The sequence below is a fragment of the Lactuca saligna genome, chromosome 7 (genome assembly GCF_052625555.1).
Source record: "Lactuca saligna cultivar CGN05327 chromosome 7, ASM5262555v1, whole genome shotgun sequence".
NCBI lineage: Eukaryota > Viridiplantae > Streptophyta > Magnoliopsida > Asterales > Asteraceae > Lactuca > Lactuca saligna.
The window spans coordinates 184,175,664-184,202,222 of record NC_136423.1 but is presented as its reverse complement, the minus strand read 5'-3'; the positions used below and the strand labels follow the sequence as shown (position 1 = coordinate 184,202,222).

Below are 26,559 nucleotides of genomic sequence, written 5' to 3'. Positions count from 1 at the left end.
GATGTCTCTTTAAAAACTGGTGGCTCTTTGTTAGCTAAGAATGACTGAATAAACTTAAATTGTAATACGAGTAACCAAATAATATTTTTCTACTGGATCTTGCTCATATGATTTGTAAGACGCTCGGGAAGAGAGGATATATTCCATTTGATTTAATAAGTCTAAGGCCAAAAAGGTGTAAAGTTGGCTTCTTTTTGGTGGGTAATATATAATCTTTACTTTATTTGAAGTATCCCTTCACATGTTTTGACAATGTATGATAAATTATGACCGATCATATGAATTGGTATGCAAGTCATGTAATGATGTAATGCCAGTTTTATGTGGATCATTTCAGTTTCTTTTATGAGGATCCTAGGCCATTTTGGTTGTGATAATAAACAAGACGAAGTTTCTTCATTATCTACCACGATTAAAATCACCAAATGTCCAAGGAAATGATCTGTTATCAAAGTTGGTTTTAGATCTCCAATAAAGCAAGTTCATTGACCACCTGATCTTTGTCTCTCTCAAACACTTGGTCGTCTGCAACAATCATAACAAAGAAGACCAATAAGATTTAGTAATCAGATTAGTTTCCGTTTAGAGACAAGTTCCATTGATTGAGAACCATCCTGCATACCTGTGTAGACAAAGGCACCAAGTAAACGTAGAAGCTTATTTCTATTGGTAACAAGTATGCTCACTATTTCAATAGGCTTCTCCTCATTAGCTACAAAAAGCTGTCAAATATATAACAGCAAATGTCACGAACCAAGAAAAATAGAAAGCATATATATATATATATATATATATATATATATATATATATATATATATATATATATATATATATATATATATATATATATATATATATATATATAAAGAGAGTGTAACATCCTCACTCCCAGATATAATATTTATATATTTATTTTCGAGTTAACTGAGCGACTCGACGTGTGAGTGCCCCAACTCGTTGAGTAGAGACGAATTGACCACGTGGGTTTACTAACCAACTCGATGAGTTAAAGAGCCGTTTGCCAAGTTGGCGCTGTGTGAGGAAAACCCTAATTTTCTGGGGTTGAGTACTATTTAAAGGGCCTTAAGCTCTCATTTCCGCCTCCCTCATCACCCTTGAGCACTGTGAAGAACCCTAATCAAGTTTTAGCTTGTTGTGTGAGAATGAGAGGCTATCTTGAGCATTTTGGATCTAGAGGTTCTCAGTGGATAGCTTCTGTTTGAGGTAAAAGATGTTGTCTTGATCATTTTTCTTGTGAGATCTTAGTTTGGGGAGTTCTAGGGCTTTTCCCCATCCTTTTTGTGTTATTGAGTCCCTTGAACATATCTTTAGGTTGATACCTCAGATTTGGATTGTAGGAGGTCTTGTGAACCCAAACACCCTTGTTGGAGCTTGTATTGGCATTATGGAGCAAATATGGCATGCATGAACGTAAAGATCGAAGCTTTACCTGACATTCGAGCCTTGGGAGACTAGATCTAGAGTTTGGAGTGGTAGATCTTACTTAAAATGTCTGAATAAGAATATAGACTGAATGGACTCGCCGAGTCAATGAGCTGACTCGACAACTCGGCTAGGGTTTTCCCCGATGAGTCTGGACATGGGTAACTCGACGAGTTGATGAGATAACTCGACAAGTTAAGTTGGGTTTTTGCGACATTTCTGAAGGAACAATGGGGACTCGGCGAGTCACATAGATGCACTCGGCAAGTCAGGTCAGCATGGACTGCTGACTCGAGTATTGACTTCTGTTGACTTTAGGATTTGGTCAAGGCAGGGATTATGGGGATAATGGAGGGGTAAAATGGTCTTTTACCCATTCCAAGAGTTTGAGAGAGAGAGAGAGAATAACTTAGTTTATTTAGAGTTGTGATTTAAATGTTAATTAGAGATAATTATCTTATGTGTTAGGCGGAGGCTAGTTCGATATTCGTGTACGAGATTATTTACTTGCTTTCTTACACGGTGAGTCTTCTCACTATACTTACCTAGAGTGGTAATCTTTGTGTGATCGGAGGGTCTTATATGTTTATATTGAGTATTGTGATATCCGCATTATGTCTTTGTGATTTATGTTGTGTATTATTCTGAGCTTATTGCGTTAGGATCAGAGGGTCCACCCGAGATGCGGGACTGGAGGGTCCTATCGAAACACATTGACCGAAGGGTTTTATTTGAGCATAGCCATGAGAGGCTAATGAGATATGTGTGGTATTTTGGGGAACTCACTAAGCTTCATGCTTACCTTGTTATGTGTTATGTGTTTCAGGTACTTCTTAGGATCACGGGAAGGCACCGGCTTGATTATATACACGAGACCGAGTAATGAGGATCCTAGATTTTGTTATTATTATGGACATGTGTTTTGATAACCTGATATTTTTTTGGGAATTATGTGATAGTTTTAATGAGATTAATGTGATTTTTAAATGAAAAATTAGTTTGAAAATTTACGGTGTTACAAGTTGGTATCAGAGCCTTGCTTTGAGGGATTTGGATGTACCTTCGGGTGTGTATGGACTCAAACTGAGGATTTGAGAATTTTTTTCCAAAGAAATGATTATTCTAAAACGAGAAAGAGTTTAAAGAGAAACATGAATTGGAGCAGTTTGTATAATCACCCAGAGCCCGAACGGTGATTTCCCAAAATACCGTTACTTGTTTGTGTTATGAGATATTTATGAGATGTTAGGGTTACATGCTAACGGATAAGCTAGGTATTTCATATTTAGGGCTAGAGTTTTCTTATTTGTGATGCCTTAGCCTAGGAGTTGCTGCTATTTATTATTTGCCTGGTTGAGTAGGAGAATTTAGCAGGAAACACTTAGATAGAGTTCTGAGTTGAGGGATAATCTTGGAGAGATACCTAGATGAGCATAAGAGGGGTTTACCAAGAGAGTAGTATGTTATGTGTTAGAGATATAGTACTTGTGAATTGGAATCCTAGGAGGAGGGCTTGGGGTGACTACAGGTTGGTGTGGAAGGTAGTATTAGGCCCGTACTATTGAAAGCACCGGATCTATATGCAACCCAAGTAAGAATCCTTAGGATGCTAAGAAACAAGTAGGGACGGGTGATCTAGTGTGAGTATGCTCGAGCGAGTCTCTAATGATTTCGTGTTGTGTTTCAGAGATATCATGGTGGGTACACACCACAACCCCGGGAGCAGTGGGACTAGTGATGATGAGATTCGCAGGATGATTCATGAAGAGGTGGTCATAGCCATTCGAGAGGCGATACCTGAGATGTTTGGGTCTATTAAGACCACACTAATTGAGTCATTTAACAAGCGATATGTTGCTGTTACTGAGGCGGTTGCTATTGCAGCCACGATAGTTGTCGTCGCTGCCAGGCCATGTGGAGGTGACTCGTTATTGTTTTAGGAGTTCAGCAACACAAAGCCACCAGAGGTTGATGGGACACAGGATCCGTTTGTTGCTATAAGATGGATCTCTGATATTAAGGGGTGTTTTTATTCGTGTTCATGCCCTGATCATTTAGGAGGTCAGTTTGCATTGTACCAGCTTCGCGCGGGGGCAATGGACTGGTGGAAGTTTGTGACTACCAATTTTACTCCTGCAGACCATGCTACAGTGATGTAGGAGAGGTTCACTCAGTTGTTCTGAGATGAGTATGTTCCCCCGGTAGAAAAGGAACGTTTGGCATAGGAGTTTTTGTCTCTCAAGCAGAAGACAGAGTCAGTAACTGAGATTACGAGGATGTTTCACGAGAGGTCGTTGTTCTGCCTTGGGCACATGTCCACCGAGTAGGCACGTGTGAGCCGATATCTGAGCATATTGAGGAGGGATATACAAGAGTTCGTGGAGAATTCATCATATCGGACATTAGCTGAGCTTTAGATCAATCCAATACGGAGGGAGATTGAGCTAGAGTTATTGTCCAGGGAGGAGGAGGAGTCTCGAGGTAGGGACCGAAGACCAGTGCAGTAACAGTCGGTGACGAAGTGGGCTAAACTCGTTGATACAGGGACAGGGGTCCATAAGGGATGCACTTGTGGCAACTGTGGCAAGAGTCACGAGGGATCGTGTCGGGCGGGGATTTGCTAAAAATGTGGCAAAGAGAGGCATATGGCAAAGGATTGACCCAAGGGGTTTGCAGTTTGTTTTCACTGCAACCAGACCGACATCGGAAGGCCGAGTGCCCTCAGCTCATTCAAATATCAGCACAGGGTTGTATGACTTCTGCTTTATGTGCTACTGAGAGTCGGCCAGCAAAGGTCGAAACACCGAGGGTTCATGGGAGAGCCTTTCAGCTGGCAGTGGAGGAGGTCTGGGCAGCACCTACCATCGTGACTGGTATGTATTCTTTATTTATATTCTGTTGAGATATGTTGTGCTTATATTGTGCTATGTATAGGTACTTTTCTTGTGAGTTTTGTACCTGATTTGGTGTTATTTGACTCGAGTACGAGTCGATCCTTCGTGTCATTAGCTTTTAGTTGTTACATCAGTATCCGACGTGAGGTGTTGAGTCGACCTCTTAGGGTTTCTATATCAGACGAGCATGCAGTTTTTGCTACTGATGTGGTCTGGGGTGTGTACTAGATATTTTTGGTGTTGAGTTCCCGATAGTCCTGGTACCGACTGCAATGGGTGATGTATGTGTCATAGTGGGCATGGAGTGGTTGAGTCGGTTTGGAGCTGTGATAGATAATGAGCATCAGATGGTGACTATACGAGACCCTAGTAGGAGAGTGCTTACGGTGTATAACGAGGGTACCAGATCTAGATCAGCTTTCTGCTCGGCTGCCAGAGCGAGAAACAGTCTACAATAGGGTTATATGGTCATTTTGGCGTACATGATGGATATGCGGGTTGCTAAAGAGAGATCGGGTTCTATCTCCAAGATTCCAAAAGTGTGCAAGTTTCCGGATGTTTTTCCTGAGGAGTTGCTAGGTGTGCCTCCCGAGAGGCAGGTGGAGTTCCAGATTGATTTGGTTCCGGGAGCGGTGCCTATTGCCAAGACACCTTATCACCTTGCGCCACTAGAGATGCAGGAGTGATCCGCATAGCTCCAGGAGCTGTTGGGGAAGGGTTTTATCAAACCAAGTAGCTCACCGTCGAGAGCATCGATCCTTTTTGTCAAGAAAAGGATGGTTCATACCGAATGTGTATTGATTACCCCTAGTTCAACAAGTTGATGGTCAAGAACCGTTATCCACTACCGAGGATAGATGATTTGTTCGATCAGTTGAAGGGGGCGTCTTGGTTTTCTAAGATTGATTTGAGATCTGGATATCGTTAGATGAGAGTTTACGAGGAGGATATCCAGAAGACGACCTTTAGGACTCGTTATAGGCACTACAGGTTTGTGGTGATGCCTTTCGGACTCACCAACTCACCGCCAACGTTTATGGACCTCATGAACCGGGTATGGAGGCCTATGTTGGATCGATCGGTGATCGTGTTCATCGAAGATATTATGTTGTATTCGAGATCCAAAGAGCAGCATGAGGAGCATCTCAGAGAGATTCTAAGAGTATTGAGGACGGAGAGGCTTTATGCCAAATTCTTCAAGTGTGATTTTTGGTTACGATAGGTCTAGTTCCTGGGACACCTCGTTAATTAGAATGGGCTATTGGTCAACCCGGCCAAAATTAAGGCAGTTATGAGATGGGAGGTACCGAGATCCCCGTTCGAGATTAGGAGTTTTCTGGGTTTGGCCGGCTACTATCGGAGGTTTATCATAGATTTCTCCAAGATTGTCATTCCTCTCACCAGTTTGACCCGAAAGTGTGTTACTTTTGCTTGGGGGCCCGAGCAGCAGGCCTCATTTGAGACCCTTCGATAGATTTGTGCGAAGCCCCAGTGTTAGCCCTTCCCGGGGGAATGGAGGACTTTATGGTTAATTTTGATGCTTCTATATCCGAGATGGGTGCGGTGTTGATGTAGAAGGGACATGTGATAGCATATGCATCGAGGCAGCTGAAGCCTCATGAGATGAGGTATCCCACCCATGATTTGGAGCTAGGGCGGTGGTGTTCGCCTTCAAGATCTGGCATCACTATCTGTATGGAGTCCAGTATACCATATATACAGACCACAAGAGCCTAAAGTATCTCATGGATCAGTCCAACCTGAATATGAGACAGGGGAGGTGGTTGGATGTAGTGAAAGACTATGGCTACGAGATCTTATATCATCCGGGCAAGGCTAATGTGGTAGCTAATGCCTTAAGTTGTAGAGCAGTGAGTGCTCCGATTCGAGATGTGTGTATGAGGATGACAGTGATGACTCCAGTCTTAGATACCACTCGAGAGGCCCAGGTGAAGGTTGTGATACCGGAGAACCACAAGAGGGAGCAGGTGATTGGGCAGGTTTCCAAGTTTGAGATGGATAGTAGTGGGCTTATGAATTTTCGAGGGTAGATTTGGGTGCCCTATACAGGTGGAGCTCGTCATGTATTGATGGAAGAGGCACATAGATTGGGATTCTTGATCAACTCGGAGGCCACTAAGATGTATTTGGATCTGAAGAGAGATTATTGATGGCCCTGTATAAAGAGGGATATAGTATGGGTAGTTGATAGGTGCTTGACCTATCGTCGGGTTAAGGCGGAGCACCAACGTCCACATGGCTCGTTACAGCCTCTAGAGATTCCCCAGTGGAAGTGGGAAAAAATTTCAATGGATTTTATCACCGAGCTACCGAGGACTGCGCGTGGGGTTGACGCGATATGGGTGATTGTAGACTGGTTGATGAAGAGTGCTCACTTCCTCGCCATCAGTGAGAGCTCTACTGCAGAGAAACTGGTCGAGATTTATGTGAGAGCGGTGGTAGCACGACATGGAGTGCCAACCTCGATAGTTTCATATCGAGATGTGCACTTTACTTCCATGTTCTAGAAGAAATTTCATGAGGAGTTAGGTACCCGATTGCATTTTAGTACCGCATACCACCCGCAGACAGACGGGTAGTGTGAACGGATGATTCAGACACTCGAGGACATGCTACGGGCATATGTTATGGACTTCGGAGGAAGTTAGGACACCTGTTTTCCCTTGGTTGAGTTTTCTTACAACAACAACCACCATTCTAGTATCGGTATACCTCCCTTCGAGCTCTTATATAGGAGGAGGTGTCAGACTCCCTTCTATTGGGGAGAGGTAGGGCAGCGAGTGATGGGTGGCACTGAGATAGTGCTAAAGATGATCGAGCAGATTCAGCAGATCAGATAGAGGTTACTGAGAACCTAGAGTCGCCACAAAAGTTACACGGACGGGCGACGATCCGAGCTAGAGTTCCAGGTTGGAGATTTTGTCCTCCTGAAGGTATCCCCATGGAAAGGGTAATCCGATTCAGGAAAAGGGGAAAGTTGGGCCCTAGATACATTGGTCTTTTAAGAGTGACCGCTAGAGTGGGTAAGGTAGCTTACCGGTTGGAGCTACGTGCAGAGTTGAGTCAGGTTTATAACACCTTCCACGTGTCTCAGTTGAGGAAGTGTGTAGCCGATGAGACGGTGGTGGTACCATTAGGGGACATTCAGGTGGATGCGATCCTGAAATATATTGAGAGGCCGATAGCAATCTTGGCTCGGAAAGTGAAGGTTCTGAAGAATAAAGAGGTACCCCTGGTTCAGGTTCAATGGCAACAATAGAAGGGATCCGAGTGGACTTGGGAGCCGTAGTTTGAGATGCGTGAGCAGTATCTAGAATTATTTCCAAAGCATGACTTCGAGGGCGAAGCCTGATTCAAGTAGGGAGAATTGTAACATCCCAACTCCCAGGTATAATATATATATATATATATATATATATATATATATATATATATATATATATATATATATATATTCGAGTTAACTGAGTGACTCGACTAGTGGCTGCCCCAACTCGTCCAGTAGAGACGAATTGACCACGTGGGTTTAATAACCAATTTGACGAGTCAGAGAGTCGCCGAGTTGGCGCTGTGTGACGGAAACCCTAATTTTCTGGGGTTGAGTCCTATTTAAAGCGCCTTAAGCCTTCATTTCCGCCACCCTCATCACCATTGAGCACTGTGAAGAGCCCTAATCGAGTTTTAGCTTGTTGTTTGAGAAGGAGAGGCTATCAGTAGATAGCTTCTATTTGAGGTAAAGGATGCTATCTTGATCATTTTTCTTATGAGATCTTAGTTTGGGGAGTTCTAGGGCTTTTCCCCATCCTTTTTATGTTATTGAGTCCCTTGAGCATATCTTGAGGTTGAAACCTCTAATCTGAATTGTAGGAGGTTTTGTAAGCCCAAAGACCCAAGCTTTATGGAGCTAGAGGTAAGCCTATGAGCACCAAACCCTTGGTGGAGCTTGTATTGGCATTATTGTAACGACCCGTTCCCAGTACGTTAATTCATTAGTAATTGTTGTAAGTTTTCAAGAGGGACTCGGCGAGTTCTAGCCTGACTCGCCGAGTAGGGTCGCGTCTTCGAGCACGCGTGAGCCGGGGACTCGGCGAGTCCATATCCCTGACTCGGCGAGTCCATCCGTCTGGGTGAAACCCTAAATCCCCGGGTTGCCCACTATTTAAACCACCTTATAGCCCCCATTCTCGCCTCCCTCACCCTGAGAACGCAGTGTTAGAACCCTAAACCTCCCTTGAAGAGCTTATATGTGTTTTGGTGCCATTTTGTGAAGGTGTGAAGAAGGAGAAGAAGGAAGAAGCAAGGAGAAGTGTTGTAGTGCAAAGATCCAAAGCCAAATCAGAGTTAATTGAGGTATTTTCGGAGTTCCATCTTGTTATATGCTTTAAACTTCCATTAGAGCTCTCCTAAGAGCTAGTTGATGCTTGTTCCAAGCCTTACACTTGCATGAACGTCTTATTGAGTCGAAATATCTATGGATCTGAATGTTGGGGTGTTGTAGAGCCCAGATCTACTGTCTTTTTGGAGTTATATTGCATGTTAGCCATAGATCTACCCATTTTATGCATCTTTTAGCCTTATTTCCCTTATTCATGAGGTGGTGCACGTAAAGTTGGAAACTTTACGTGGTAAATCAGCTTATTGGACCCAGATCTATCAATTGTATGCGTTGGATTCAAACAAAATCGAGTAAAAATCAGTTGCATGGCGGCAACTCGGCGAGTCGGGAAGAACGACTCGGCGAGTTGGGTCGCGAGTTCCCGATTCCTTCATTTTTACCAGTGTCGAGTGAACCCAGTGAGCTAGAGAGTGGACTCAGCGAGTTGAGGGTAAACTCAGTGATGGAGGGACTCGGCGAGTCCAAGGCAATCTCCTTAAGATCAAGAACAGCTCGTCGAGTTTGTTCATCCGGCTCGGCGAGTCGGATGAAGATTGTCTGAGTTCTTGGATCAAGAGGGTACTCGTCGAGTCGATGCCAGACTCGACGAGTAGCAGCGAGTAAGAGTGAAAAGTGAGAGTAGGACTCGGCGAGTTGGGTGGCCCAACTCGGCGAGTCAGCCCAAAAGAGAATTGACTTTGACCGAGGGTAAAAGAGTCATTTTACCCCAAGCGCAGTGTTTAGTATTTGATTGAGTGTGTTTATGAACTTGTAGCCGAGGAGATTCAGGAGCAGCCGCCGTTAGCTTCCCGAGCCACACACTCAGCAGCCAGCTTACGAGGTGAGTTTCCTCCCAGTAGGGACGGGTCTAAGGCCACAATGCCGGCCCGTTCAGTTAGCAGTAGTTTCCGGATTTAGGTCCGATGCAGTAGCTTGTATGTTCGATGCCTTCGTGGCTCGAACAGGATTTGTGTGCTATGTTTTATGCGTTAAGTATTAAGTGTTCCGGGCTACGTCCCAATGTAGTATGTCGTATATGTGTTTATGCTAGTTGATGTGTTATGCTATGCCATGTTCAGTCAGTTAGTTCCGGACTTCGGTCCGATGCAGGGGACAAGGTCCCAGACAGTTTCGGACTTCGGTCCGATGCAGTTAGTTCCGGACTTCGGTCCGATGCATGGGACAAGGTCCCAGTCAGTTCCGGACTTCGGTCCGATGCAGTTAGTTCCGGACTTCGGTCTGATGCAGGGGACAAGGTCCCGGTCAGTTCCGGACTTCGGTCCGATGCAGTTTCCGGGCTTCGGCCCGATGCAGTGGGCAAGGCCCAATATGTGTATATGTTATTGTATGGTATGTGGTAGTTTGGGGGAGCTCACTAAGCTTCGTGCTTACAGTTTCAGTTTTGGTTTCAGGTACTTCCGCAAGCAAAGGGAAGAGCTCGGGTTGACGGCATCGTACACACCACAGCTTTAGCTTTTAGCCTGGAATTGATTTAGTTTGTTTGATTTGCCGTAGTATGATACAGTTTCCGCACAGTGTTTTCTATTATGTTGGATTACGTCACGTATGGTTTTATTATATGACACTCTGATTATGGTTTTGATTATATCGAAAAACAAAAATTTTTTTGGGTCGTATTTTTGAGTCGTTTCAAGTTGGTATCAGAGCCCTGGTTTGAGGGATTCGGGTACACTTCCGGGTGTATCTGAACTCAAACTAAGGGAAATAAAAGATTTTAATAAAATAAAAATGTTTTACAAAAAGAATTTTGAAAGCACTTAGAAAGAAAGAATTGTTTTTAACAAGATAGAGGTGTGTGCATGCGGTCATCCGAGCTCAAGTAAGTACTCTCAAATTACCCATACAAGTTATTTGTTCAGTTTCAGTTTCAGTAGAACAGCATGCTAGTATAGGGCTAAGGATCTAGGAGAATGCCTTATGTGCCTGCTTATGTGTGACAGCTTTATGAGTATTGCATGCTAGAATTGAGTAGACAGCAGTAGGATAGCCTGTTTAGGTTATTCCTGATAGTATGAGCTTAGCATCCTATGCTAGTGCAGTTTCTTGTTATAAGAATAGTTTTGCCTGAGTCTGTTTCCCTTGTCCGAATGCTGCTTGCTTCGTGATTGGTGGGGTTCTGAGTAGTGGGAGTTAGCCATTAGGTGAACACGTCACACCACATGTGATCAGGTTTGAATAATCCCAGAGTGCTGGAACTGGCCCTATTGCGCAGCTCTTGTTTGAGTCCAACCGTTGTAGGGACAGATCTTTTACTTGAAGGATTATATGATCCTCATCACATGTGATGGTGTTTAGGTGGCGGCTAGCTGGCATTATGAGGAGACCTACAGCAGCTGAGGACCAGTCGTGTTGAGCTTGCGGTTTCCCTAGGGCAAGCCTAGGATGAGAGTAGCAGAGAATGGCAGTAGTAGAAGTGACTTGGTGGAGTCAAGGCAGTTCTTGAGGAAAGTACGGATAGATGTGGAAGGTAGTATGGGCCCGTACTACTGAAAGCAGAGGATCCGTACTCGAATCAAGGAAGGCCAAGACAAGACCAGGAAGCTAGTAGTAGTATCATGATCCCTTGAGATATTTCAGTGTTCTGATGTTGTTATGAAATGTTTCAGAATGGTAGTTTTGCGTCCGAGACCAGCAGTCGGCAGCTCAGATGCCGGAGGGGGATCAGGATCGGGATCAGGCCCGGAGGTCGGGCAGATGGATGAGCAGACCAGAGAGTTCCTTTCTTTTGAGGTTACTCGCATCATACTGGAGCAGACTCCTGTGATCTTCGGTTCGATCAAGGAGGGTATTTTAGAGCTGATGGATGAGAGATTGAGTACTTTCCGTGCTGAGATGGCGGCCGTGATGGGGTCGCGCACACTTACGTTCAGGGAGTTCAGGGCATGCGGAGCTCCAGACTATCATGGGGCGCGGGACCCCATAGCGAGTACCAGATGGTTGGTGGATGTGGCCAACGCTTTCCGCACTAGCAGGTGTCCCGAGGGGGACAAGGTCAGATTGGCGTCCTGTCTTCTGAAGGACAGGGCACGGGATTGGTGGGAGGAGGTCGGGCATGCCATCGGGGATGATGCGGCATTGGATGCCATGACCTGGGCTGATTTCTCTACCAGGTTCAGGGCGGAGTTTGCACCAGTCATTGAGGTGCAGCAGTTAGCTAGGGAGTTTCAGGACCTTACCCAGACTACAGAGACAGTGGCGGAGATCACCGCCAAGTTCAGGGAGAGGGCTCTTCTTGTTCCACAGTATGCAGCCGATGAGGAGATGAAGAAGGCCCGCTATAATGAGATGTTGCGGAGTGACATCCGCATGTTTGTGAGCCGGTCCAGTTGTAAAACGCTGGACGACATGATTGCCAGAGCTAGAGAGAGGGAGATTGATCTCGAGATGGAGAAGAAGAGGAAACCGGAGGCGGTTTCGGGTTCAGGAAGTGTGGGCAAAAAGCCCAAGGTTTCAGATCACAGGTCTAGGAGTCAGCAGAGCCACGGTCGGTGTGGCAAGTGTGGGAGATTGCACGAGGAGGCGTGCAAGGCAGGGAGTTCCGGCTGCTACAAGTGCGGTCGGACTGGGCATTTTGAGTAGGGATTGTACGGCCCCTGCTACTACGGTTACAACATCAGATCTGATTTGCTTTCAGTGCAATCAGAGGGGACATAAAAGGTCCCAGTGTCCCAGTTTAGCTGCAGCAGGGAAGGTGGTTGCACCTGCGCCTGCCACCTTGAGGACTACGGATGGCCGGCAGGGCCGAGCTGATGCGCCAGTGGCGAAGAGCAGGGCATTTCAGATGACAGCAGAGGAGGCGCGAGCGACTCCTGATGTGGTAACGGGTATGAATCTTTCCTTCATCTTTAATTGTTATTATATCGGTTGAGTATTACTTATGTGGGTATGTTCTATTTAGGGTCGTTCTCTGTGAACGGCATTTCTGCTTTGGTATTGTTCGATTCGGGGGCTACCCGATCATTTGTATCACTTGCGCTTAGCAAGAGATTTAGCAGAGCTCCCGGGGAGCTGGATTGTCCACTAGAGGTTGAGATAGCAGATGATAGGACCGTGAGGGTCGGCAGAGTACATAGAGGGTGTTCCCTTCAGATATTTGATGAGCAGTTTTCAGTGGACCTGGTTCCTATTCCCCTGCGTGGGAATAAAGTTATTGTGGGCATGGATTGGCTGAGCCCCAATGGGGTGGTGATTGATTGTGAGCTTCAGCTAGTGAGGGTTCGCACTCCCAGTGGGGGAGAGATAGTGATTCAGGGCGAGAGGCCCCAGCGAGGACCGATCTTTTGTTCCGCCGCAAGGACGAGGCGCTATGTTCAGCAGGGTTGCGCCGGTTTTGTAGCTTACGTCTTGGATGCCCGGGAGAAGGGCAAGATGACGATTGATGATGTTCCTATTGTTCGTGACTACCCGGATGTGTTTCCCGAGGATTTTCCGGGGATACCTCCAGAGAGGCGGGTTGAGTTCAGGATCGACCTAGTTCCTGGTGCGGCTCCGATAGCCAAAGCACCGTATCGACTTGCTCCCCCTGAGATGCAGGAGTTGTTTACACAGCTTCAGGAGCTGTTAGACAAGGGTTTCATTCGGCCGAGCAGTTCGCCTTGGGGAGCGCCGATCTTATTTGTGAGGAAGAAGGATGGGTCGCATCGTATGTGCATTGATTATCGGGAGTTGAACAAAGTAACGGTGAAGAACCGTTACCCACTTCCGAGGATAGATGACTTGTTTGATCAGCTTCAGGGAGCGTCTTGGTTCTCCAAGATCGATCTACGCTTCGGTTATCATCAGATGAGGGTTAGAGATGAGGATGTACAGAAGACTACTTTCAGGACCCGGTATGGCCATTATGAGTTCGTGGTGATGCCATTTGGGCTCACCAATGCCCCAGCCGCGTTCATGGATCTCATGAACCGCGTGTGCAGACCGATGCTGGATCGGTCGGTGATAGTGTTTATAGATGACATCTTGGTGTATTCCAAGACACAGGGGCGGCACGAGGAGCACCTGCGGGAGGTGTTGGAGACTTTGAGGAGGGAGAGACTTTTCGCAAAGTTCTCCAAGTGTGAGTTTTGGTTGAGCGAGGTGCAGTTTCTTGGTCATCTCGTCAACCAGAAGGGTATTTTGGTAGATCCGGCCAAGATTGAGGCCGTGATGCAGTGGGAGGTCCCGAGGTCTCCATCTGAGATTCGGAGCTTCCTGGGGTTGGCAGGGTATTATCGGAGATTTATTCAGGACTTCTCCAAGATAGCAGTGCCGCTCACTCGGCTAACCAAGAAGTCAGTGGTTTTTCGTTGGGGGCCTGAGCAGCAGGCGGCGTTCGAGACTCTCAGGCAGAGATTGTGCGAGGCTCCGATCCTTACCTTGCCAGAAGGAGTAGAGGATTTCGTAGTCTATTGTGATGCATCGATCACAGGTATGGAAGCAGTATTGATGCAGCGAGGCCATGTGGTAGCTTATGCCTCGAGACAGTTGAAGCCTCACGAGGCTAATTATCCTACCCACGATCTGGAGCTGGGGACAGTTGTGTTTGCCCTCAAGATTTGGAGACACTACCTTTATGGGGTCCGCTGTACTATATACACGGATCACAAGAGTTTGCGATATCTTATGGATCAGCCGAGTTTGAACATGAGGCAGAGGAGATGGTTAGACGTGCTGAAGGACTATAACTGTGAGATCCTTTATCATCCAGGGAAGGCCAATGTGGTGGCCGACGCCCTGAGCCGCAAGGTGTCGACGGCCCCTATCAGGGATCTGTGTATGAGGATGACAGTGATCACTCCCTTGTTGGAGCGGATCAAGGAGGCTCAGATGGAGGGTCTCAAGGAGGAGAGGCAGAAGTGCGAGAGGATAGTGGGCCGGGTAGCTTCGTTTGATTACGACAGTCGGGGTTTGTTGAAGCTTCATGGTAGGGTGTGGGTACCGTACTGGGGTGGGGTATGGCAAGTATTGATGGACGAGGCTCATAAGTCTCGATTTTCTATCCACCCAGGAGCGACGAAGATGTACCGAGACCTTCGACCTGATTATTGGTGGCCCTGCATGAAGCGAGACGTCGCTTGGTATGTGGAGAGATGTTTGACCTGCCGGAAGGTCAAGGCGGAGCACCAGAGACCTCACGACAAGATGCAGCCGTTAGACATTCCCGTGTGGAAATGGGAGGATATCACCATGGATTTTGTCACCAAACTCCCCAGGACCGCACGTGGAGTGGACTCGATATGGGTAGTAGTGGATCGGTTGACGAAGAGTGCCCATTTTATTCCGATTCAGGAGAGTATATCGGCGGAAAAGTTAGCTGATATCTATGTGCGAGAGATTGTGGCACGTCATGGAGTGCCGGTATCGGTGGTGTCGGACCGAGATGTTCGTTTCACGTCCAGATTCTGGAAGCGATTCCACGACGAGATGGGTACTCATCTCCATTTCAGCACCGCTTTTCATCCTCAGACTGACCGGCAGAGCGAGAGGACGATTCAGACTCTTGAGGACATGCTTAGGGCATGTGTTCTAGATTTTGGGGGCAGTTGGGATACGTATCTTCCGTTAGCGGAGTTCTCGTATAACAACAGTTATCATGCGAGCATTGATCGACCTCCTTTTGAGATGTTATATGGCAGGAAGTGCAGGACCCCGATTTGTTGGGGCGAAGTCGGTCAGCGAGTCATCGGGAGCACCGAAGTGGTGCTCAAGACGACTGAGTTAATCTAGCAGGTCCGTAGTAGGCTGCAGACTGAGCAGAGTCGGCAGAAGAGCTACGCCGACAGGAGGCGTTCGGACTTGGAGTTCCAGGTGGGCGACATCGTTCTTCTGAAAGTCTCACCTTGGAAAGGTGTCATCAGGTTCCGGAAGATGGGCAAATTGGGCCCCAGATTTATTGGTCCTTTCAGGGTTTTGGCCCGGGTGGGTCGGGTTGCTTATCGGTTAGATCTCCCTGAGGAGCTTAGTCAGATACACAACACCTTCCACGTGTCGCAGTTAAGGAAGTGTTTGGTGGATGAGACGGCAGTCGTTCCCTTAGAGGATATCCAGGTTGATAGCGGCCTGAATTATATTGAGAGGCCGGTCGCGATTCTGGAACGGAAGATCAAGACCTTGAGGAACAAGGTGATTCAGCTAGTAAAGGTGCAGTGGCAGCACCGGAAGGGGTCTGAATGGACGTGGGAGGCTGAGGAGGAGATGAGAGCGCACTACCCGGAAATTTTTGCAGATCCAGCCGTAGCAGACTTCGAGGACGAAGTCTGAGACAAGTTGGGGAGAATTGTAACAACCTGTTCCCGGTACGTTAATTCATTAGTAATTGTTGTAAGTTTTCAAGAGGGACTCGGCGAGTTCTAGCCTAACTCGCCGAGTAGGGTCGCGTCTTTGAGCACGCGTGAGCCGGGGACTCGGCGAGTCCATATCCCTGACTCGGCGAGTCCATCCGTCTGGGTGAAACCCTAAATCCCCGGGTTGCCCACTATTTAAACCACCTTATAGCCCCCATTCTCGCCTCCCTCACCCTGAGAACGCAGTGTTAGAACCCTAAACCTCCCATGAAGAGCTTATATGTGTTTTGGTGCCATTTTGTGAAGGTGTGAAGAAGGAGAAGAAGGAAGAAGCAAGGAGAAGTGTTGTAGTGCAAAGATCCAAGGCCAAATCAGAGTTAATTGAGGTATTTTCAGAGTTCCATCTTGTTATATGCTTTAAACTTCCATTAGAGCTCTCCTAAGAGCTAGTTGATGCTTGTTCCAAGCCTTACACTTGCATGAACGTCTTATTGAGTCGAAATATCTATGGATCTGAATGTTGGGGTGTTGTAGAGCCCAGATCTACTGTCTTTTTGGAGTTATATTGCATGTTATCCATAGATCTACCCATTTTATGCATCTTTTAGCCTTATTTCCCTTATTCATGAGGTGGTGCACGTAAAGTTGGAAACTTTATGTTGCAAATCAGCTTATTGGACCCAGATCTATCAATTGTATGCGTTGGATTCAAACAAAATCGAGTAAAAATCAGTTGCATGGCGGCAACTCGGCGAGTCGGGAAGAACGACTCGGCGAGTTGGGTCGCAAGTTCCCGATTCCTTCATTTTTACCAGTGTCGAGTGAACCCAGTGAGCTAGAGAGTGGACTCAGCGAGTTGAGGGTAATCTCAGTGATGGAGGGACTCGGCGAGTCCAAGGCAATCTCCTTAAGATCAAGAACAGCTCGTCGAGTTTGTTCATCCGGCTCGGCGAGTCGGATGAAGATTGTCTGAGTTCTTGGATCAAGAGGGTACTCGTCGAGTCGATGCCAGACTCGACGAGTAGCAGCGAGTAAGAGTGAAAAGTGAGAGTAGGACTCGGCGAGTTGGGTGGCCCAACTCGGCGAGTCAGCCCAAAAGAGAATTGACTTTGACCGAGGGTAAAAGAGTCATTTTACCCCAAGCACAGTGTTTAGTATTTGATTGAGTGTGTTTATGAACTTGTAGCCGAGGAGATTCAGGAGCAGCCGCCGTTAGCTTCCCGAGCCACACACTCAGCAGCCAGCTTACGAGGTGAGTTTCCTCCCAGTAGGGACGGGTCTAAGGCCATAATGCCGGCCCGTTCAGTTAGCAGTAGTTTCCGGATTTAGGTCCGATGCAGTAGCTTGTATGTTCGATGCCTTCGTGGCTCGAACAGGATTTGTGTGCTATGTTTTATGCGTTAAGTATTAAGTGTTCCGGGCTACGGCCCAATGTAGTATGTCGTATATGTGTTTATGCTAGTTGATGTGTTATGCTATGCCATGTTCAGTCAGTTAGTTCCGGACTTCGGTCCGATGCAGGGGACAAGGTCCCAGACAGTTCCGGACTTCGGTCCGATGCAGTTAGTTCTGGACTTCGGTCCGATGCAGGGGACAAGGTCCCGGTCAGTTCCGGACTTCGGTCCGATGCAGTTTCCGGGCTTCGGCCCGATGCAGTGGGCAAGGCCCAATATGTGTATATGTTATTGTATGGTATGTGGTAGTTTGGGGGAGCTCACTAAGCTTCGTGCTTACAGTTTCAGTTTTGGTTTCAGGTACTTCCGCAAGCAAAGGGAAGAGCTCGGGGTGACGACATCGTACACACCACAACTTTAGCTTTTAGCCTGGGATTGATTTAGTTTGTTTGATTTGCCGTAGTATGATACAGTTTCCGCACAGTGTTTTCTATTATGTTGGATTACGTCACGTATGGTTTTATTATATGACACTCTGATTATGGTTTTGATTATATCGAAAAACGAAATTTTTTTTGGGTCGTATTTTTGAGTCGTTTCAATTATGCAGCAAATATGTCTTGCATGAACGTAAAGATCGAAGCTTTACGTGACATTTGAGCCTTAGGAGACAAGATCTAGAGTTTGGAGTGGTAAATCTGCCTTCAAATGTCTGAATGAGAATACAAACTGAATGGACTCGCCGAGGCAATGAGCTAACTCAACGAGTCGGCTAGGGTTTTCCCCGATGAGTCTGGACATGGGTAACTTGACGAGTTGATGAGACAAATCGACGAGTTAAGTTAGGTTTTCACGACATTTTTGAAGGAACAATGGGGACTCAGTGAGTCACATAGATACACTCAGCGAGTCGGGTCAACATGGACTACTGACTCGAGTGTTGACTTCTGTTGACTTTAGGGTTTGGTCAAGGCAGGGATTATCGAGGCCATGGAGGGGTAAAATGGTCTTTTACCCATTCCAGGAGTTTAAGAGAGAGAATAACTTAGTTTATTTAGAGTCGTGATTTAAATGTTAATTAGAGATAATTATCTTATGTGTTAGGCAGAGGCTAATTTGAGATCCATATATGAGATTATTTACTTGCTTGCTTCCAAGGTGAGTCTTCTCACTATAGTTACCTAGAGTGGTAATGTTTGTGTGACCGGAGGGTCTTATGTATGTATATTGAGTATTGTGATATCCACATTATGTCTTTGTTATTTATGTTGTGTATTATTCTGAGCTTACAGAGTTAGGACCGGAGGGTTTACCCGAGTTGTGGAACTGGAGGGTCCTACTGAGACACATTGACCGGAGGATCTTATTTGAGCATAGCCATGAGAGGCTAATGAGATATGTGTGGTATTCTAGGGAACTCACTAAGCTTCGTGCTTACCGTGTTACGTGTTATGTGTTTCAGATACTTCTTCGAATCACAAGAAGGCAACGACTTGATTGTACACACGAGACCGAATTATGACTTATAAAGATCCTGGATTTTATTATTATTATTATTGATATGTGTTTTGATAACTTGATATTTTTTGGGAATTCTTTGATAGTGTTAATGAGATTAATGTGATTTTTAAATGAAAATTTTGTTTGAAAATTTACAGTGTTACAGAGAGAGGGGTAAGTTTAATTGAAAAAATAAAAAAACGGTTGAGAATGAGGAATCATTCTCAGCCAATCAATTATTTTTACCACAAAACGCTCTGTCGTAGTGGCGCGACGGAGGATGAATAATGTTCATATATGAATATAAATATAATTGTATTTATATATGAATTCACCATCTCCCCTCCTCCACCAACCACCACCACCACCACTGCCACCAACCATCATATCCAACTCCGTCATAACCACCGCATCCGCCACCAACCATCGCTACCTCCGACACTAACCACCGCCACCATATTCATATATGAATAGTCACTTCTTCTATACTTATTCAAATTTGCATATGATCTGTTCCATCGGCCCAATAAGCTGAAACGCTTAAGTGGAAGATTTCGAAATTAATGGTCCGGATTTATTCTCTCATTCTTAATCTTTTTGTTAGAGAGAGATAGTTATAGTGAAAACTAAACAAGGCTAAAAACTTAAAACTTTTTTCTATGAATATTTAAAAAAAAAAAAAAATACCCAAAATTTTAGGATAATGTGTCTAATAGATTTACGAAAAAAAATCAAGAAAAATAAACTTTTTTTTTGTGTGCGCTAATGCGTATGGACATATGTAGATCATATAATATATGCAATAAAAAAACACCCAAAAAAAAAAAAGACATTCATTAGAAAAACAAATATGAAGTCTTTTTTTTTTTTTTTTTTTCTCGCTTGCATATGTAAAACAAATTCATATATTTTTGGGTGTTGTAAGTGTTACATTGATATTATATTTTTGCAAAATATTATGTATAATTTTTTTTTTCTCGTTTTTAGTGGAGTTCTTCTCCGATTTTTCAAGTCTCATTATATATATATATATATATATATATATATATATATATATATATATATATATATATATATATATATATATATATATATATATATATGAAAAAGTGAATATACCCTTAAGGGTACATAAACTTAGGTACTCAAACTCACTATACTATGTCATTTTGTATCATATATATACATTGTAATTTTTCAATGTTCTTATAATTCAACTTTTAATTTGATTTACTTTTAAAATTTTTATAAATTTCACATTTTTCTTCTTCTCATATAATTGTCATTTTAAACTGTCATTTTAAACTATAGTATATATAGTTTAGTAGGTATTCGGCAAAAAGATATAGCTAGGGTTGAAGTTCAAAAACATTATAATGAATATATCAAACAAAATGACGCGTTATGATAGGTTTGGGTACGTAAGTTTATATACCCTTAAGGGTATATTCACATTTCTCATATATATATATATATATATATATATATATATATATATATATATATATATATATATATATATATATATATATATATATATATATATATGGGAAAAGTGAATATACCTTTAAAGGTATATAAGTTTACGTATCCAAACCTATCATAACGCGTCATTTTGTTTGATATATTCATTATAATGTGTTTGTGTGTGTGTGTGTGTGTATATATAGTGTGTGTGTGTGTTGTAGATACCTTGAACACATGAAAAGCATCTATCTGGATGCTCCTACTTGTATCCTGCATCAACAATGTCAATATTAATATCTCAGCTTTTATGTTTTTTAAATACAGAGCCACCAAGTAGCCAAATATGTAGACAATATCTTACCCTTAGAAGATTCATTAGAATGATCAAATTGTCTTTTGAACTGACATAGCGTCTCATAACGATAGAATTTGAACGATCAAGCATTATGCTTCCTAATAACTGTCAAGGTAAAAATAAAAAATAAAAAATCATTTGAATGAACATCAATATTCCCATGTAATGTTTTTACTATAAAAATAAAGTAACATACCTTAACAGCTTGTCTTTTAGTGATATAGTTTGATGATTTTAGTAGTTTCTCATTAAATTCTGTAAAAAACTAACCAAAACCATATAATGTTTTCCCAAAGTAACCACTAAAAATATTTGCCACACCATAAAAAAGATAGAAGATATGTTACCCAAGAATAGTTTTTGGATAGTGATTCGGATACAGTGGACTTATGCCTAGTCAATAGATCCTATGAGGAATCATAAACGATAATCAGTCAAACATATTGTTCTTTAAAATCACAATAGATGCAAGATTTTGTTAAGACAACTTCTTATCCATGTCTAACTAGTTAAAGCTTCATATGTATAATCCATATACTAGAACTAATGAAGTAGTGAGTGGTGTTACGTACTTATATCGAGCAGAACAATTCATAATTGTATCTCAAATAACCAACCTTGAAGGTATCGGTGGCATCTGCAGCAATATCGAAACTTGGAAGTTGTATGTAACCAAAAAGTTTCTTTAGTTGAATTGGTTCTAATATATAACTGCAAAAGAAACCTTATTGAATTATGGGAACAACAAGAGTTGAACATGGAGAAAAAAGAAAAATCATATAAGTAAAAGAGTTCTCTAACGGAAGTCCCAAGTCCCAACATGTTGCTTCCTTCTTGCCAATTGAAGTTATTCATCATATTGATATATACACGACTATTCAATTCTAATAATTTGTGTTTCTTACCTAGCAACAACTTGATGACGTAGGCACTCTTTTAACATCCTTCCATAATGGAGAGCTAATAAAGGATCTTCATAACTATTAGAATACAAGTTGTAAAGTTAATGTTAAAATTTTGATTACATGGAATTAACATAATCTAATCCTTGACAACAAATTTTTTTTTTACTCAAATCCTAGCATAAAATTAACAATAGATTTAAGCACAATTTAACATCATATCATAATAAAGAATAAAACAAAATTAAATTCTCTTGAGATTTTTCAAGATTACCTTAGGTAGCTACAATACTTGGAAAACATACCCGGATATTAGAATATCAACAAGATCTAGATTGGATTCTAAATATTTGGAAGCTTGGAAACGTGATGGCAAGGGTTGCCTTTGCAAACTTGCAACAACTTGGGTTGCATCTTTACGTGCCTATCACATAAGAGACTTTTTTTATAAAAGGATTTTCTAACATGTGCCCAAGGCACACATATAAGAAACATTAATTATAATAAATATTATCATAATTAAATATAAAATGCAACAATTAATAAGATTATTACCATAATTAAATGTGAGATATATTAATAATATTCATAATAAATACATTTCATATTTAATTATGATAATACTAGTTGTGAAACCCGTATATTATACATGTTAATTAAAACATAATGTTAAATATGAACGATTAAATGAGAAGTTTATTTGAATTTGAAATATATGAAATAAGTGAAAATTATGAAAAAAAAACATGAAAAAAATAAATCAATTAAAATTATGTGTTTTACTGTTAGACTCGTGTAGTAAACGGGTTATTATAATAAAATGTTAAATACAAAGGTTTAAAGTGTAAATTTATTTAAAATAGAAATTGAAATTTCAAATTTGAAGTTAATAGTTATTATAGTAGGTTTAATTTATGGAAATTAAATTAATGATATAGTGGAAATGAATAATGTAGTAATTGACAAGTGGAAAATAAATATATTTCAAAACTATGACAAAATGACATGTGGCCAATTAAATGAGAGAATGACAAGTGGCAATAAAATTTTCATTTATTATGGTAGATTTTTCGTAATTAATGTTTTCTTATATGTACCCTTAGAGCACATATTTTATAATATAAAGACAAAATTATAAACAAACTGAATTCATGATATATATTTGGTAAACCATAGAGACCATTTAAATACATTCTATTTTTTATATAATACGACTAAAATACATTCTATTTTATTTAAAAAAATATATGTCAAAAATGTTTTTTTAACAAACTTCAAAAATGGTCTTTATAGTTAACAAATGTTACGAATTTAGACCCTTTATATTTAAAATGACGAAAATGCTCTTACAACATTCAATCAAACTAAGGAAGTTAGTAAAAAGGGTCATCAGTGAAAGTTTTGCAAACCACACGGCCATTTGTATCAAAAAAATTAATAGCGACTGACTTTGTGATTTTTGACAAACCACAGGGACCATATTTATAATTTTGTCTAAAATAAGTCACATATGAAAATGAAACTACAAAGTCCATATATGCACAAATCGAAGCAATGGTTAGAATACGTACCTCCAAGTTCAACTTGGGAAGAAAGATAATGAGAAGACGCATTATGTCTTCTCTAAAGAATTGCTCAGTCAACTGTGCACATGCTTCCTCACAAGGCTCAGAGTTGTCATCACCATAGAGAATCAACTTTAACTCCTTAACTAATAAGTTCAATTCATCTGTTGTCTGAACATGATAATAACTTAATATATTCTCAAGTAATTTTTTTTTTTCATTATATATGACCACTACCTAAAAAGTAACAAAACAAGATAATAATACCTAATAGTCATTTATTATTATGAAAAGGCATAAACACACATCTTTTACTGTACCTAAAAAATACACATTTAAATGATTTAACAATTTAATAAGTTAAACATAAATGGTAATAAAAATTTAATTAGTTGAATAATTTTTTTTAAGGTATTGTAAATTGTATTTAATAAGTTAAACATAAATGGTAATAAAAATTTACTTGTGTCCAAGATCGAAGATGGAGTTTTGGAGGAAACTTTGTGCCATGATGTGGCCAAAGAAGGCCACGACGTGGAAATAGTTATTTGATTGCGTGATTTTTGGACCACCACAACATGGCCAAGGAAGGACACATATGGCAGCTGTTCAGGCCCAAACGCATGAATCTTTTAGGGTTCACTTCATATTTAAATCCCTATAATCCATTTTAGGGTTCCTTATCAGCCTCCATCTCCCTCAAGTTTTAGAAACCCTAACCCTAATTTCCCTTTCTGAGTTGTGAGTCTATTTTAGTGACTTTGGTTGCTTGTGAAGAAAAAAGAGGCTTTCGAAAGGATTATGGAGCTTCTTGGCTGAAGTGAAGATATCTTTTGGGCATCTCTGGACCTTTTGTAAGTGTCCAATTTCCTTTCTTTATGTCTCTTGGTGGTTAGATCTTTAATATTATTGTATGTCCCTCATGTTTGAGCAAGTTTCGGGGGAAGGAAATCATAAAATTGGCAACTTTATGACTCTGTTGAGTCCCAAGAGTATTATATGTTATGGATCTAGTCTTTGATAGAAGCTCTTGTCATTTGCTTAAGTTTTGGGTCTTTAGAGCTCAAATTAGACCTAAAATGGATCTTAGACATGTATTGGACATACATGTCTATAAAGCTTCTGCCTTTACGATAGATCTGGTATTAGAAACCCTTTTGGAGTAGTTGGGTTAAGGACATTTCCAGATTAAGGGCTTAATGGTTAAGATATTATGGGTTTCAGATTTATATGTACCTAGGGTTAGAGCAACACCAAATTGAGTAAGACTCAAAGCCCTAGTATAGATGAAAAGATAACTGATATGAGTCGGATACCTTAGGCTTCGGTTGTAGGGTCGATCATGTACGTTGTTGCATGTACTTACCCTGATGTGTCCTTGCCCTTGAGCATGGTCAGTTGTTATTAGGGAAATCCTGGTAAATCTCATTGTAAAATGGTTAAAAACGTTCTCAAGTATTTGCGAATGATGAAGGACATGCTTCTAGTCCTTGGTAGCAGTGATACATTGAGAGAGAGTGGATATAGTGACACCAACTTTCAGAACAGATAGAGATAAAATTCATTCTTAGTCGGGCTACGTGTTTGTTCTAAACGGTGGAGCAGTAACTTGGACGATTTCCAAACATGATATAGTGGTTGATTCAACCTGGGAATCAGAGTACATAACTTCAAGTGAAGCATTAAAGCAAGAAGTTTGGTTGAAGAACTTTATCGGAGATCTTGGAGTTGTCCCAAACATTCAAGAGCGAATGGTTATTTTCTATGATAATGAAGGAGTGGTTGCCTTGACTAGGAATCAACAAATCATGGAAAGTCTAGACATATCGACCATAAATTACCATTACATCATACGGTAGAAGAAGGCATCTCATCGTGAAGATAGTATCATTAAAAGATATTCGTACAGGTCATTTGATGAAGGCTCTGAGTAGGGTCAAGCACAGTTATCATGCAAGGAGCATTGATGTGAAAGATGATGTTAGTTTTTAGTAGTTAGATAGTTATTTTGAAATTTGTAAAAAAATGAATGTAATTGATTTTGGGTGATTAAATAATGGAGAATTATTTGTAAGTTTTCTTACTGCCTTTTGTCAATTTATTCTTGTGTTTCATTTTGCAAGTTTTACTTCCCGAATAATATGATTATTCAAATTCCACAGTCGGTTATAATTTTTGGAAGTAAGTAGTGAATTAAGACTGTCATGAATTGGATTGTAGATTTTCTAAGAGAGTTAGGCATAGCAATATAATTTATGTAATGTTCATGAGTACATAAAAATGGAGATTTAAGTATTAGATAAACCCACACTTAGAGAATTACTTCATGGATTCTATCACGAGTACTTATGAGACGATAATATCTTATGGAATTGAAACAGAGATATATGAGTTGTAATTTACAAGTCGGTTGTACATTGGTAAGACGTAAATGCATCAGTAACTTGATGTTATAAAACGTATTGTCATGCATGATTTGATGTGTAAAGGATGCAAGCATATGAGTCAAAGTTTATCTGTTCCTTTTTCCCTGACAAGAAAAGCGATATCTTTGAACCCCTCATTGATTTGCTGTTGACTTGTAGTACTGGGCCCAGCCAGGACTAAATTGTCGTGTTCAATTAGAAGTCCTGTATCATCACAAATAAGAAATTGGGAAACAAAGTGTTGGAAAATGAGATTGATTCGGTTACATGTCTCATGTACGAAAATATATCTTGCAGGACGTAGCATTATATGATTACTTATCTTAGTACGCATAGCTGACAGGGTCAACGTTCAACACAGGTTTTTGGAAGCTACAATTTGTTGATCAATTCAGAAGTTGTACTGCCAGTTATAGTTACATACTTATCCCAGTGGGAGACTGTTAGATTAGGTGTCTAAGCCCATAAGTATAATTGGTATATATATATATATTTGAATTAACAGTAACGCAATCCTTTTTGATTACCCTCAAACCTAGCAATTGAACATGATGACTTTTAGAGATATAAATATCAATTTATTATGTGATTGATAAATCAAAATAAATAATTTATTAATATATTATGAAAACAATATACTAATTAGAAAATATATTATTAAATTAATAATTGATCAGAAATTAATTAGAATTAATTATGGGATTCATAGAATTAACTAAATATGAAGGGTCTAAAGTGCAACTGTTCAATAGTTGAACAAAAAGCTCTAGAAGCTTCCACCATTAGGGTTGGATAGTTTTGAAGGGATATTCTAGGGTTTCTAGAATATCCCATATGGATAAATAATGAATGAGATAAATATCAGATTTAAAATATTAATTTAATAATCAAATCAGGATTATCTAAGGTTTCCTTAGACCATGATATAAAGAC

At 41.6% G+C, this 26,559-nt stretch overlaps 1 protein-coding gene across 1 annotated transcript in view; it reads right to left on the bottom strand.

Annotated features, from left to right (window-relative positions):
* Positions 1–405: 405 nt before the first annotated feature.
* The window catches only part of LOC145007528 (putative MO25-like protein At5g47540), a 38,030-nt gene continuing 11,876 nt past the window's right edge, over positions 406–26,559 (bottom strand). Inside the window, exons 2-11 of the mRNA XM_078966442.1 lie at positions 23,207–23,371; positions 21,941–22,059; positions 21,639–21,713; positions 21,351–21,444; positions 21,081–21,140; positions 20,930–20,998; positions 20,740–20,838; positions 20,604–20,648; positions 623–722; positions 406–525 (exon numbers count right to left, since the gene is read on the bottom strand). Of these exons, the coding sequence (XP_078822568.1) occupies positions 461–525; positions 623–722; positions 20,604–20,648; positions 20,740–20,838; positions 20,930–20,998; positions 21,081–21,140; positions 21,351–21,444; positions 21,639–21,713; positions 21,941–22,059; positions 23,207–23,371 (891 nt within the window). The 3' untranslated portion in view covers positions 406–460. The remainder of the gene's footprint in view (positions 526–622; positions 723–20,603; positions 20,649–20,739; positions 20,839–20,929; positions 20,999–21,080; positions 21,141–21,350; positions 21,445–21,638; positions 21,714–21,940; positions 22,060–23,206; positions 23,372–26,559) is intronic.